Genomic DNA, 14,293 nt, shown 5'->3' on the forward strand with positions numbered 1-14,293 from the left:
AGAGAAGCAAAAGACTAAATCAATATAAATAAAGTATCAATTATTCTTCAGAGCAGTCTAACTCTTGAATATTATGCTGTGTGCAAAAAAAAGGGGGGGGGAAGGTGAATGGACTTGTTTGTTGAAAATTTTGTTAGGAGACAAATTATGCTGATGAAGTGCTTTTCTTATGTAGTTGTGGACATTTAAGGCAGGGAAACATTCACGAATGTATGCAATATTCATATTACAGGGCCAGTAAAAAAAATCCCAGGGTGAAATAGCCATACTATGCATGGATGGTACTGAGAAGTAGACTAAAAAGCATAAAACAGGCATTTATAATTCAGGGATTTATTCTCTGAGGTAGAAGCAACTAGTGTAAGCTTTATAGGGACAGATCTAAACTTGAAATTAGAAGGAATTTCCTGACTCTCGGAGCCATTAATAAATGGAATAATCTGTCTCTTTAAAGTACAGGGCCTTTAGTGGACATTTTAAAGAGATGATTGAACAACTATTTGTCCCAAACTGGATAGGGGGTTGGACTAGAAGACCTCCAGGGTCTCTTCCAACTCTATGAGCCTCTGTTTACTGAGGACACCCATCATCAGTAATTTAGTTTAATGCTTCAGGCTAAAGGCACTTCTACATGAAAGCCTTCGCGCTGCTCGAGAAGTAATCATTTTAATGTTTTTCTTTCCGCGTCCTATCATTCTATTCACCTGGGAAAGAAGAAACGCCCTCATGCCTTTCCATATATTTTGACCATGGGTCAAACTGCTTTTGAGAAATCAAAAGGGTAAAAACTGGGATGGAGTAGAAGTTCTCAAACTTCATTTGCTGTGCCGTTACAGATTTTTCGGCAGGTATAACGCGCAAATAGGAATAGGAATAAAAGTATTCTGCTCTATGTTAATAAATCCACGACAACTTTCCTCCGCAAATTATCCCCAAAACAAATGCTTCTTAAAATGAAAAGCGGACGTGTATTTTCCGCGGAAGCTCTGAGACGACAGTAAAGCAAAACTAGTTCATTTTAGCTGGGTGGAGGAAGGAGGAGGAGGAGGAGGAGAAAACGTCCTGTAAGATTTACTCGCAAGCTGGTGCCGATCGGTGTGCCTTTCGCGAAAGATCCCCGCTCGATCCCGCCAGATCCCCGAAGAAGCGGTGGCGCGCCGTGATGGGTATTTGGGTATTTTCGTTTCTCTGAAGCAACTTCTTCCCGTTTCTCCCTCTTTTGTTTTCCCCCTTGAGGGAAGGGGCAGGCGTTAGCAGAGGACCACGTGAAGAGAAGGCGGAAGAAGCTTCCTCATACTCCGCCTCCTCTGCCTCGAAGTCCGGAAAGCGATCGTGAGAATCGCTCCTTCAAGGAAGGAGGCATGGCGGGGATCAAAGGTATGAGCCGTTTCCCCTACTTCTCTGTGAGGGATTTATCTTGAGGAAGTCGTACGTTTCAACCTTCTCCTCATCGCTGTGGCAACCGCATCCCTTCCCCGAGACTCAAGATCCCATCTTTTAAATTTTCCCACCTTCTCGCCGGCTATTCGGGCTCTCTTCGTAAAGAACTTTTAGTTCGTAAAGAACTTTTCCATTCTGCTGTTGCTAATGGTGTCGCTTTCTCCTGCATTCTGCCTGGGGGTTCCCGAAGGACATTTCAGTCCTGCGGAAAACAGGTCAAAGGAAAGAAAGATTATCCCTCCCTCTGTCCTTATTCAGCTGGATCACTGTCGTGTTACAATCTGGACCTCTCGGGTGCCAGGCAAAGTTCTTCTTTGCCGATCCTTCCTCCTCTTTGCCCATCCTGTAGAAGCACTCCCTGATGGCTCCTTTGCCTCCTTTCAGCAGGTTTTGGCACATAGTTTCTTGAAACCACTAAGGCCAGTGTGTCCTATTTCTGTTCCACTTTGTTGAACTGTTTCTAATCCGTGGCGTAATTAAAAATTTAACCCAAAATCTAAGAACCGAAGCTAAGGATAAATTTTTGCAAGCAGCATCAGTTTGCTCCTTTGATAAAGTTTAGTAGGTATGGCGGCAGCATTTTTAAGGGAAATGTGAAATCACTTTATGTGGTCAAGTTAACTACATCATTCATCTCTCTGCTTAGAGCTTCCATGATGTGTGCTAGCATTATTTTTTAAAGAATGTCAGCAGCCAGTGATTTTATAATTATATTCGTGATAGTTGCTTTATTAAAATTAAACTGAGTGACATTCTTTTTATTTCCACTTTTGCAGCCTTGGTTGGTTTATCGTTCACTGGAGTCATTGGTTTGACGTTTCTTATGTTGGGATGTGCCTTAGAAACTTACGGGTAAGAGCATATTACCTTGAGTGAGACAATATCAGCTCTTTGTTATCAAGCATGTAAATTCTGAAGACATTTACTTGGCATGAAAGCCTGTAAATGTAGTAGAATAATACAATTTGAGTAGTAATAGTGGGATTAATACTTGGAAATGGTATGAAAAGAGAGCAAAACTGAACTAGTCTGGCAAAAATGTACCAAAAATCAGTGGATTGAATAAAATGCATTATGTATGTGGATCAAAAAAGTGGGTATTGGGGAAGCAATAGAAAGTGACTTATATACAAATAGTGCTCGACTTACAACAATTCCTTTAGTGACCAACATTACAACGGACCTGAAAAAAGGGGCTTAAGATCATTTTTCGCATTTACGACCATTCCAGCATCCCCGTGGTCACGCGATCAAAATTTGGACATTTGCAACTGGCATGTGTTTATGACGGTTGCAATGTCCCATGGGATCACCTTTTGTGACTTTCTGACAAGCAAAGACAAAGGGGAAGCCAGATTCACTTAACAACCATGTTACTAAGTGATCAATTGCAGTGATTCGCTTAACAACTGTGGCAAGAAAAGTCATAACAAGGGGCAAAACTTACTTAACAACTGTCTTGTTTAGCAATGGGAGGTCTATCTGTATTTATCGCATGTGATAAGATAGATATGTGAATGTATACAGCTACATTTTTGTATATGACCAAAGAAGTTAATACTGCATAAGCATTTATTTTAAACTTCCTTAACCTCCTGTTCTTTATCGTTCTGCAGTACCTACTGGCCATTATTTGTCTTGATATTTTATGCCATATGCCCTATTCCTCACTTTATTGCAAGAAGAGTAAGTGATGATACAGATGCAGTAAGCAGTACTTGCAAGGAACTGTCGTATTTTTTCACAACTGGAATCGTGGTCTCTGCTTTTGGACTTCCTATCATTCTTGCACGTGTTGAAGTGGTAAGTGCTGTAGCAACCCAATGAAAGTTAACATGCATGTCCGTCGAATTCTTGCTCTGTGGAAGGATTCTTAACAAATGATTTCTACTAATTAGCACATTTATAACATTATCATTGAAAAACATTGTATACCAGATTTTTTAATGATACAATAGGACGAGATCTTTCAGGCACTCCATGAGTACCAGGAGACATTACACAAATAATAAAGACTTCATATTTTAAATATGTGACAGTGAGGACAATCAACCAGTGGAACGGCTTGCCTCCAGAAATCGTGGGCGCTCCATTTCTGGAGATTTTTAAGAAGAGACTAGACAATCAGCTGTCTGAGATGGTATAGGTTCTCCTGCTTGAGCAGGGAGCTGGACTAGAAGACCTCCAAGGTCCCTTTCAGCTTCTATTCTATTCTATTCTATTCTATCATATTGCTGAGTTCATATATTATTCTAAATTATGGTTTAACAAATCGCAATTTAAACCACAAACTACAAGCTGTAAATCATGGTTTGGAAGTGATCATGGCTGAGTTTGCATTCAGGCAACCAATACATTTTACTGAGGTCATAGAACAATAGGGAAGATTTATGACATTGCCTCAGGCAATAAGAAAGAAAATAACATAGAGTATTAACAGGAAAAAATTGTGACCTTATCTTGGTATACTTTCTGCTGCTTCTTGTAACATTGCCAGGTCTGGCAAACTGCCAAACAGAATTCTGTTATTTGTTACTTTGAAACGTCATCTGTAAGCAAAAGTTCAGATAAAAGTTGTCCAGCTTTTTGTATTAAGGTAAGGTGCCGTAGATAATCACTATACAGTATGCAGTACAGAAAAATAGGTTACTATTTCAATTCTCTCCCATGAATATTTGCTGGGAATTGGGAGGAATTGCTGAAGGGATGATATTAAAAAGCGGAAGAATAAAAATTCTCTGATACTTTGGAAGAGTAAGCTGTTTGAGATGTTTTCTGTCTCTGGATTAAATAACCAGATCATAGTTACTATATTTGCAGAGATTCTATCTTGATGAGTCAAAACTAAGCCAAAATATGTTTGGCTTACTGTGATGTGTGAATCAACCTGTTTTTCGGCAGTTGAACTCATGCAGGCCTCACCTGTAGTTTATTGAAACTGAATACTTGCTAAAACATATACCATGGCTTGTTGACTATGATGGCCGACTTCTACATTGTGCTAAATTATAATCTAGCTGCATACTACAGGAAGAAGAGTAGAAAAGGTATTCATATGTTTAGACGATACAGTGTATATTTTTAAAGAGGAGATGTTATTTATTTTCTTTAATTTTTGACTTTGAATTGTTTTTTCATAATTTATATTGGAAGTTGCAAAACTTGATTTTGATATGTGCTATCTTTTTTCACCAGTGGGAATAAGGATATTGTATGAAAAGTCCTTGGAGCACTCTGTGCTTTGTAATTTTCTTGCAAATGTTTCATTACCCAAACTAGGTAATATTATCAGTGCATGTATATATATCATCAGTGTAATTGTATGTATGTATGTATGTATGTATGTATGTATGTATGTATGTATGTATGTATGTATGTATGTATGTATGTATGTATGTAGTATATATGTATGTATATAGGGGCACAGTGGGTCAGTGGTTAAAGATGCTGAACTTGTCAGCTGGAAAGCTGACAGCCCGCATTTGAGACCCGAGTGCCACATGACTGGGTGAGCTCCCATCCTTGGCCCAGCTCCTGCCCATCTAGTAGTTCAAAAGCATGCAGATGCAAGTAATAATAATAATAATAATAATGATAAAATTGGAAGGGACCTCGGAGGTCATCTAGTCCAACCTCCTGCTCAGGCAGGAAACCCTATACCATTTCGGACAAATGGCTGTCCAGTTTCTTCTTAAAAACTTCCAGTGTTGGAGCATTCACCGCTTCTGGAGGCAGGTTGTTCCACTGGTTAATAGTTCTAACTGTCAGGAAGTTTCTCCTTAGTTCTAGGTTGCTTCTCTCTTTGGTTAGTAGATAAATAGATACTACTTCTGTGGGAAGGTAACAGCGTTCCGTGTACCTTGGCATATAGTCATGCTGGCACATGACCATGGAAATGTCTTCGGACAAAGCCGGCTCCCTCAACCAAGAAAATGGAGATGAGCACTGTCCCTTAAAGTCAGATGAGCCTGGACAGGACAAACCTTTATCTTTTGTGTATGTTTGTATCTATGTACGTATGTATGTATATATGTATGTATGTATGTATGCAGTAGTGGGATTCAAATCCCTGAACAACTGGTTCTCTGCGTGGATGCAGGCCTGGGCGTCTGAGGCCTAGAACGGAAGTGGCATCCTGGTGGGCGTTCTAGGCCTGGGAGGCGTTCTAGGTGGGCGTTCTGGTGGGCGTTCTAGGCCTGGGAGGCCTCCTCCAGGCCTCCGAGGCCTAGAATGGACTTCCGGAAGACGGACTTCCGGAAGTGGCATCCCCGCACTTCCGACGGGCCGTTCTAGGCCTGGGAGGCGACCTCCAGGCGTCCGAGGCCTAGAACGGACTTCTGGAAGTGGCAACCCCGCACTTCCGGCAGGCTGTTCTAGGCCTGGGAGGCCTCCAGGAGTGCATTCAGCTGGTTCTCCAAACGCAACAAAATTTAGCTATCGGTTCTTCCGAACTGGTGTGAACCAGCTGAATCCCATCACTGTATGTATGTTTGTATGTATGTATACAATGTATGCTGTTGCAATACACAACCATAGGCCTGAAAAGTTTTGGTTACATTTAGAATGAATGGAAAATGCAGCAGAAGTAAAAAAAAAATATTTAGCATTGTTACATTCCATTAATTTTATATATCCTATTACTCTTGGTTGCTACATTCAGTGATCAGTCTCCTTCCAGCCCATTCACATTGTTCTCAACTTTAATTCTGTGTACGTTTATTTATTTGTTATTTTAAAATTTTAAAATCCTGCCTTTATTGTTTTTACCAATAACTCAAAGCAACAAACATACCCCTTCCTCCTCCTATTTTCCCCACAATAACAACCCTGTGAGGTGAGTTGGGCTGAGAGAGAGAGAGAGAGATGTTTTTATAATTCTACTGAATATGTTTGTTGTAATTTACTGAATGCTCGGTAGGATCAGTTAAGCAAGATGATACCCAGTAAAACAACCCAACAGATTTCTTCAGAGTTTTTGAGCTTGTCTTGATGATTAAATAATGGGTGTTCTTATCAAAACATAACTGTGTAAATATATCTATAATTCTCATCTCAAGTTATAGGGTTCTTTCTCAATTTCTTGATTCCATTTTTTTCTGTTAATTCTTTGACTTGTTACAGTTATAAAATTGTCTCTGCCAATATCTGAGAATATTAGCAATAACACCTAATATTTTCTGTTGTACTTTTGGCTTAAGAGTATTTTTCTCTTATGAAAGATACAAGAAAAAATGATACCACAGTCATACCACTAGAGAGAGCTCTAATTCTTTCTTACTCTTACTAAAATAAATTTAGCTCCTGGTTAAAAATATAAAATGAAGAAAAACATTTTCTTACAATTTTCTTTGGAGAGGAAATGTAAGCTCTGTCACATCCATAGATTTTAAGATTCATGCTAAGTCCTAAGAAGATAAATTAATAAAGTGCAACTTGATATAGTACTGATTCGTTAATGCATTTCTGAATCTTAAAAGCATATATCATATAGCTTTTACATTTTACAAGCAGAATAGAATACAGTACAACAAAGTTGGAAGGGACCTTGGAGGTCTTCTAGTCCAACCTCCTGCTGAAGCAGGAAATCTGTACCATTTCAGACAAATGGTTGTCCAATCTCTTTTTAAAAACCTCCAGTACTGGAGCACCCACAACTTCTGCAGGCAAGTTGTTCCAGTTATTCCAGTAATTGTCAGGAAATGTCTTCTTAATTCTAGGTTGGTTCTCTCCTTGATTAATTTCCATCCATTGTTTCTTGTCCTGCCCTCAGGTGCTTTGGAGAATAGGTTGACTCCCTCTTCTTTGTGGCAGCCTCTTAAATATCAGAACACTACTATCACGTCACCCCTAGTCCTTCTTTTCATTAAACTAGACATAGCCAATTCCTGAAACTGTTCTTCATATCTTTTAATCTTCAGTCCCCTAATCATGTTTGATAAAGATGATAAAGCACATTTACTTTATCAGATTGGTATCAATGACATGCAAAGGACAATCTAAAGCTTATTTATTTTGGACTAAAATGCCACTACTAAATGAGGTAAGCATGTTTTTGATTATTTTATTCTCATAGATAAGCAGTCCCTTAGCTGTACTATGAAAAATAATAATGACAATACCTAGAGTTGGAGATCTGGATACTGTAGCGCAAAGTATTTAAATCTATTTTAGTTTTTGATAAAAACAAATATTAGTTAAAATCAAAATGGGGACCATTGACATTTTAATATTGAAATAGATTGGTTGGTTGAAATAGATTATCCGATAGGCAATACTTGGGAGACTAATCACAGAAGTAGAGGCTTCCCAAGGGGACTAGCAGTATAAAAAGGGTTGAAGCCCCTCCCCTTTAATGTGTATTGCATGCATTTCATGCAGGTAAAAAGGGGCAGGATTTTGATTACCTGGTCCGGTCCTCTATTTAATTATTTTTGATCTGCCCCACAGCACCCTTGTTCAAAATTGTCTCTGAGATGTCTAGTTCAGGGGTCTTCAAACTTGGCTCTTTTATGACGTGGACTTCAACTCCCAGAATTCCTCAACCAGCGTGCCTGGCTGAGGAATTATGGGAGTTGAAGTCCACAAGTCATAAAAGGGCCAAGTTTGAAGATCCCTGGTCTAGTTAATAAAATACCACTGCATTGGACTCAGCTCTATAGACAAATACTTCCCATCTCTCTGTGATGGAGATGGGTGGATTCTAAATTAGGCAGGCAGGCAGGGGCATTGCTTTGATGTCATTCATCCACTTTATCCACTGTCTGCCTCCCCATTTCTTTCTCTTCTCTTATCAGACTCACCAAATTTAATATATATTTTTTTGGTGGGAGAGGTTTGTCCATCATCCCTGAAGGCTAAAATGCTTCTTGCTTTAACAACTTTATAGCATCTTCTAAAATAATAGTTCTTTTATTTTGGTTTTTCACAGGAAAGTAAATATATATACAGTATTTGTAAAGAAAAACTTGCTCTCAGGAAAGGAGTTGATTCGTGCCTTGTAGTGTGCTTGATTTACAACTCCATGATACTCTTCATAGTATTTTGTCAAAACATTAATGATTTGAACCTAAGTGAGAAGTCATTTTTAAAAATGCTTTTGGTGCACTTTCTAATTATGGTATCTCAAATCCATTATGCCACATAGTATCTTGTTCAAGCACCTCTCCATTTACTTGTTTGATGTGAAAACAGAACATAATGTGCATGCTTCCTTCTCCCATTTTCTCCTGCCTTTTACATCACTGGTTTGTTAAATTGCAATTTTCCGTGACTTCTGAATTAGGAAATTATAGTTTAACAAAATTTGGAAGTACTGAAGTATGAAAAACAGAGATGAAGGATCAAACACACACAGCTTGTTCCTGATCAAACAAACTGCACCTGGACTAGGAGGATAATTATGTCTGAATTAATCTACGGTATCTTTGACCATGCTTGCTTAGACTACTTTTTTCTGCTATAATTGCTGGCTGAAAGATTTAAGGCTTCTATTTCTGAAATTCTCCTTGAAGCAATGGAGAGCTGTTAGGATCTGAAACATGTTTCCAAACATTGTGTTTTTCCTATAGCTAAATATGTCTTATAAAACATTATTATCACTAGATACAAAACATAATGTGATGAAACAATGTGGCTGACCTCTTAACTTCCCTTTTTAACAGTTTGAGGCTTGGCATATTAACATTCTTGCACAATATTTAATAAAAATTCTCAGTCCTCATAGGGATTGCTGCATTAGTTACAAAACCTTTAACTCTGGCACAAATATACATTCTCTTTGCAGAAACTATGCCAGGCCACCAATAGAGAAAAAATTGTAAGATGGAGAAAGATAAACAATGTCAAGTCATACTAAAATGATAATTGCTGTGCTTTTAAGAGTAGGCTGAAATTCTTTGCTTTTGGGGCATATTTCAACAAACAACTAATTGACTTCTGGGTGTCTTTTTAATAATTTGCCCAAAATTTCTAGCCAGTTGTTAACTTTAGTTATGATCTTCCAGTACTTTACTGGTTTTCCACTGGTCCTCTAAGGACCTTTAAACTACCACTCATGGTTATTGTATTTCTTTTCTTCGACATTCAGGTAGTGCCCGACTTAACAACTGCAATTGAGCTCAAAAATTACGTTGCTAAGTGAGACATTTGTTAATTTTGTCTCATTTTACTACCTTTCTTGCCACAGTTGTTAAATGAATTGTACGTCGACAATTCAATCACTGTGTCAAGAATTCACTTAGACCGAAGGGGTAACTGAAACGAACAGTCTTTCAACGTTTTCAACTAGTGTATTGGGGTCCTGTGACGTTAGAAGTATTTATACTTGGTCAACGGTTCGTAGGCCTAAAACTAGTGCACTGGAACCCCCTACGACGTTGTCAACATGTATACTTTTTACCACATAAATCACTTTTTTCAATGCTGCTGTAACTTTGATCACTAAGTAAGTAGTTGTCAGTCAAGGACTACCTGTTCATATATAACAATGGCAGCTTTTCCACCTAATAATTTATAACATGCCAACTTGATGATTCTTTCCCATAGCACAGGGGTCCCCAATCCACAGGTGACCCATTACTGGGCCATGGCCTGTTCAGAACCAAGCCGCATGAATGATGGGCCAGCACACATGCACACAGCCTGACTTGCATGACCAGTGTGCTGGCACGCACGTGCACCCCCGGCCCACTACTTGCGTGGGCCAGTTCCCCTCTCCCCCCCCACTGAGCCGCCAAGCCATAAAAGTTGGGGACCACTGCCATAGCAGATGAAGGTTAGAATCATGGAAAAGATGTGTCCTCTATCTGTCCTCCCCTTGATTGAAAAGTAGTACAAATTCTGTATCATTGTTATTTTATTAATTTGTATGTGATTTTAGTGTACTTTATGTCTACCTTTTTAATTTTATTAATTATAGGTTGTGTAGTTTTACTGCATTCTCTGGCTTAAAGGCCATAATAAAGATTTAATTTTTATTAATTATAGTCACTGATAGGATGGCACATAATCAAGGTTAGAAAGCAGTAGTTGATAAATAAAAAATATTTAAGTCATGAATGAATTCTGTAATTAACAATTTTAGGAAGTACGGCTGAAAGAGATGTATTGCAGTATGGACCTTATATAATATTCTGATATAATAATTTAAATATAATATATTTAATTGAGCATTTCATTCCTCGTTAAAAAATAATCTTGTTTCTATTCCATCTGTCAAATTTCAGAACTTCTTGTAAATGGGGATATCCAGCCTTACAGATTTGTACTGATAACAGGAAGATTCTGTTTTATGCTGTGGCTGATTGCTTACAAATAATTCTTCACAATTAGCTTTATGTTTTGGTGGATGAGTTTTCTTGTAAATTTTCATTAATTGCTCTCTTGAGCCATTCAAGGACTTGTAATTGTTTTTATGTCAGTTTGTTTTAGCAAATTAGATGATGAGTTCTATAATGACTACTAATTACGTAATTAATAGTTCTCTTGGTTCTTAAAATTTGGTGTTTTATCTTAAGTGCTTTTACCATCAAGATGTTGTATTTCTTTGGACTTCTCTAATGCTCAAAATAGCATATATTTTGTATCAATGAATGAAAGGTTAATTTAATTTCATTTTCTATTTCAGATCAAGTGGGGAGCCTGTGGCCTTGTGCTGGCTGGAAATGCAGTAATTTTTCTTACAGTTTTAGGCTTTTTTGTTCTGTTTGGCAGAGGAGATGATTTTACCTGGGAACAGTGGTAGAAGTTACTGAGATATTAATCTACAGTACATACGTTACACAGGCCTTCCTTGATCTTTGTTCATTTACTTATGATTATTTTAGTGTGTATATTATGTATACATGTTTACATGTCAATGTATTTAGTGTGTAAATATTTTGATCAGTATTAGCTTAACATAAAGGAAGTGTACCTTATATACCAGTACCTTTATTTCATGAGATGCAAGTAAATTTCCACAGTATTGTAGGTGATGATTTTGGAATGCAAGGAAAATTATGCAAGTGGAGATTATTTTGTAATAATGGGGGCTTTCTTCTGAGCTTTTGAATTAGGAATCACATTTGCTATTTGACTTTAAAGCAAGGTCGCAAAAGATATTAATTCACCTTCAAAGTAAACACATCATAATTCTTCAATATATGTTTCCTGTTCAAAGAATCAGCATATAAAATCACTCTGGTTTCATAAAGTTTTAAGAAACAATTGCCAGATTAACTGAATTTAGGGCAAAAAGCCATCCGGATATCCTTTATCTTCTGCATGATTAAGAAAATGGGACTCAGTCTTGTGTGTGCCTGGACCGGATCCAGATTCTGCCACCAGTGAACAGAAAAAATCCTTTCCTCCACTAGAAGCTTCTGATCCAGCAGAATAATTCACTGTTGCAATATAAAAAGATGTAGCAATCTTGGTTTATTTCTTCTGCAATCTCTAATCCTGCTTCTCGCAAATATGTTCTAGAACAGATGTCCCCAACCTTTTGGGCACCAGGGACCGGTTCTGTGGAGAAAAGTTTTTCCACGGACCAGAGGGGGCATGGTTTCGTTTGTTGCCTGCATCCCACGGATGGGGCTTTGCTTGTTTGTGCAGACCGGTTGCTGGCATGCTGCGGCCCACCACCGGTCCACAGACCGGGGGTGGGGGATCCCTGTTCTAGAAGACTGAAGAGGCTTTCAGAACATTGGGAGAGAAAACCTCCCAGGGCCAGAAAACATGTTCCCAACTTCTTGTTGTCAACAATATCACTGTTTGAGAATTCATGTATTCATAAAAAGCTAGTATTTATAAGAATGAAGTTGCAAAACCATGGATGCCTATCTGATAATAGGTTTCATTTAATATAGTGAAGCATATTTCTGAGTGAAGATGTGCCTTATAAATAAACACTTTGCTTTGGTCTCTGTTGCACTGTAAAAAACCATAGTGTATCTTCCGCTTTTCCATCCACAAATAAATATACAATTTGTATAGTAAAATGGTATATTAGTTTAATAATGATGTTCATAAATCATATTACTTTTCAGTAGGTATTAGACTATTGGGTTTTTTTCTTTAAAATGGAAATATGTTCTTTTGAAGATGATGGAATTTTGTTTTGTTCGTTTCTGGTATATACTTAAATAACTCCTACGTTCTTATGGGTAAATTGAAACTAATTTGTTAGGTTCATAAAGAGTCACAATAGCTTTAAGTAACGATTTCCAACTTAGTCATCCTACAACGAATGGTGAACAAATATTTACTGTAGTAGTTTTCATTAGTTGATAGAAAGCAAATTTCAAAGATGGCCAAGATTACTGGGGTCTAGAGAGAGAATGTTTAAATAACATAGGAATCTATGTTGAGAAGGGGATTTTTTACCTGCAATAACCAATGCAATTTGGAGTAGTCTCGTTCCTTTTGGGAAACATTGAACATAAAGAAATTTACATAGTTTAAGTTCTCACATCTTAACCATCCCAGAAAAGAGAGCTTTCCTCCTTACTCATTTTATTTTGTTCTCCTGTAAAAAGTCCAAAAATAAAAAACCCTCTCTCTTATATTATTTTGCTTCCTTAGATTCCCCCCCCCCCCCAAATTTCCTGCCATTGGAAGCCTTTCTACACAGCCACTACATCCAATTTAATGAAAGGAACCTGAAATCCTTTATACATATGTATGAAAACTGCTTTGTTTTGGGGTTTGATTTTGAAAAAAACTTTTGCATTTTCAGAATAGGTCCATATAAAAACTTTGTAATGATTTTATAATCTGTATCATGTGAAATGCTGAAATTGTGCAATATGTTTATGACCTGAAACACATATTTTTGATCTTTAATAAAATAAGATGTTAATATTTCTGTCAAATATCCTGAATTATTTTGTGTTCCCTTGTGTCAGATTAGAAATGGAAATTAGTTAAAGATTACATTGATCTTACATAAGGCAGTATATGCCAACAATAAAACCTGCTGTAGCAATTTTTCCCTATATAGGAGAGGAAATCCCTTGAAACATTTCAAAGTCAACCTAACTTATTTGTATTTTCCTATCTAAAATGTGTACTTAACAGGAAGTGTAAAATATATATTCCATATAGCAAAGGTTATTGGCTTTAAAAATGATGTGTGCTCCTTTTCAATGTATACAGGTAGTCCTCGATTTACAACAGTTCATTTAGTGGCGAAGTTACAACGGCACTGACAAAAGTGACCATTTTTCACGCTTACGGCCATTGCAGCATCCCCATTCAAATGCTTGGCAACTGACTCATTTTTATGACGGTTGCAGTGTCCCGGGGTCATGTGACCACATTCTGTGACCTTTTGACAAGCGAAGTCAATTGGGAAAGGCAGATTTACTTAACAGCCATGTTACTAATTTAACAATTGTGTTGATTCACTTAACTGTGACAGGAAAGATCGTAAAATGGGGCAATATTCACTTAAGAAATGTCTCGCTTAGCAACAGAAATGTTGTGGCTCAATTGTCATATGTTGAGGATTACCTGTATTGTATTACACTGCATACATGTAGAAGGGAATAGGACTTCAATTGCCTAGTTTGTCTGACATTTGGAAGCTAGTGACCATTATTGGGGATGCTCCTGACTAGGCATACTTAGGAATACTTAGGAATACATTTCGAGAACCATAGTCTCCATTCCTATTTAGCATATTGATCAAATGTGTGATTTCTTTCATCTATAGCTTTCTTAAAGCTGTAATTGTGTGGAATCTAATGACTCTAATATGCTGATGCACTGAAATAGCTGGAAATAATAGTGATTCGAGATGTTTCTTAGTCATTCAGTTGCTGATTTTAAAAGTACTCCAAACCTGTAATGACTAAATGATAATTATTAAAAA

General features: G+C 37.5%; 1 protein-coding gene across 1 annotated transcript; it reads left to right on the top strand.

Moving 5' to 3' along the window:
* Positions 1 to 1,285: 1,285 nt before the first annotated feature.
* On the top strand, positions 1,286 to 11,922 carry LEPROT. The gene is made up of 4 exons (XM_015823572.1): positions 1,286 to 1,377; positions 2,217 to 2,292; positions 3,057 to 3,243; positions 11,066 to 11,922. The coding sequence occupies exons 1-4, from the start codon at positions 1,362 to 1,364 to the stop codon at positions 11,180 to 11,182; spliced, it is 396 nt and encodes a 131-aa protein (XP_015679058.1). The 5' UTR covers positions 1,286 to 1,361; the 3' UTR covers positions 11,183 to 11,922.
* The last annotated feature ends 2,371 nt before the right edge of the window (positions 11,923 to 14,293 follow it).

Source organism: Protobothrops mucrosquamatus, unplaced genomic scaffold (assembly GCF_001527695.2).
Source record: "Protobothrops mucrosquamatus isolate PMUCROS unplaced genomic scaffold, P.Mucros_1.0 scaffold1915, whole genome shotgun sequence".
NCBI classification, from domain to species: Eukaryota; Metazoa; Chordata; class Lepidosauria; order Squamata; family Viperidae; genus Protobothrops; species Protobothrops mucrosquamatus.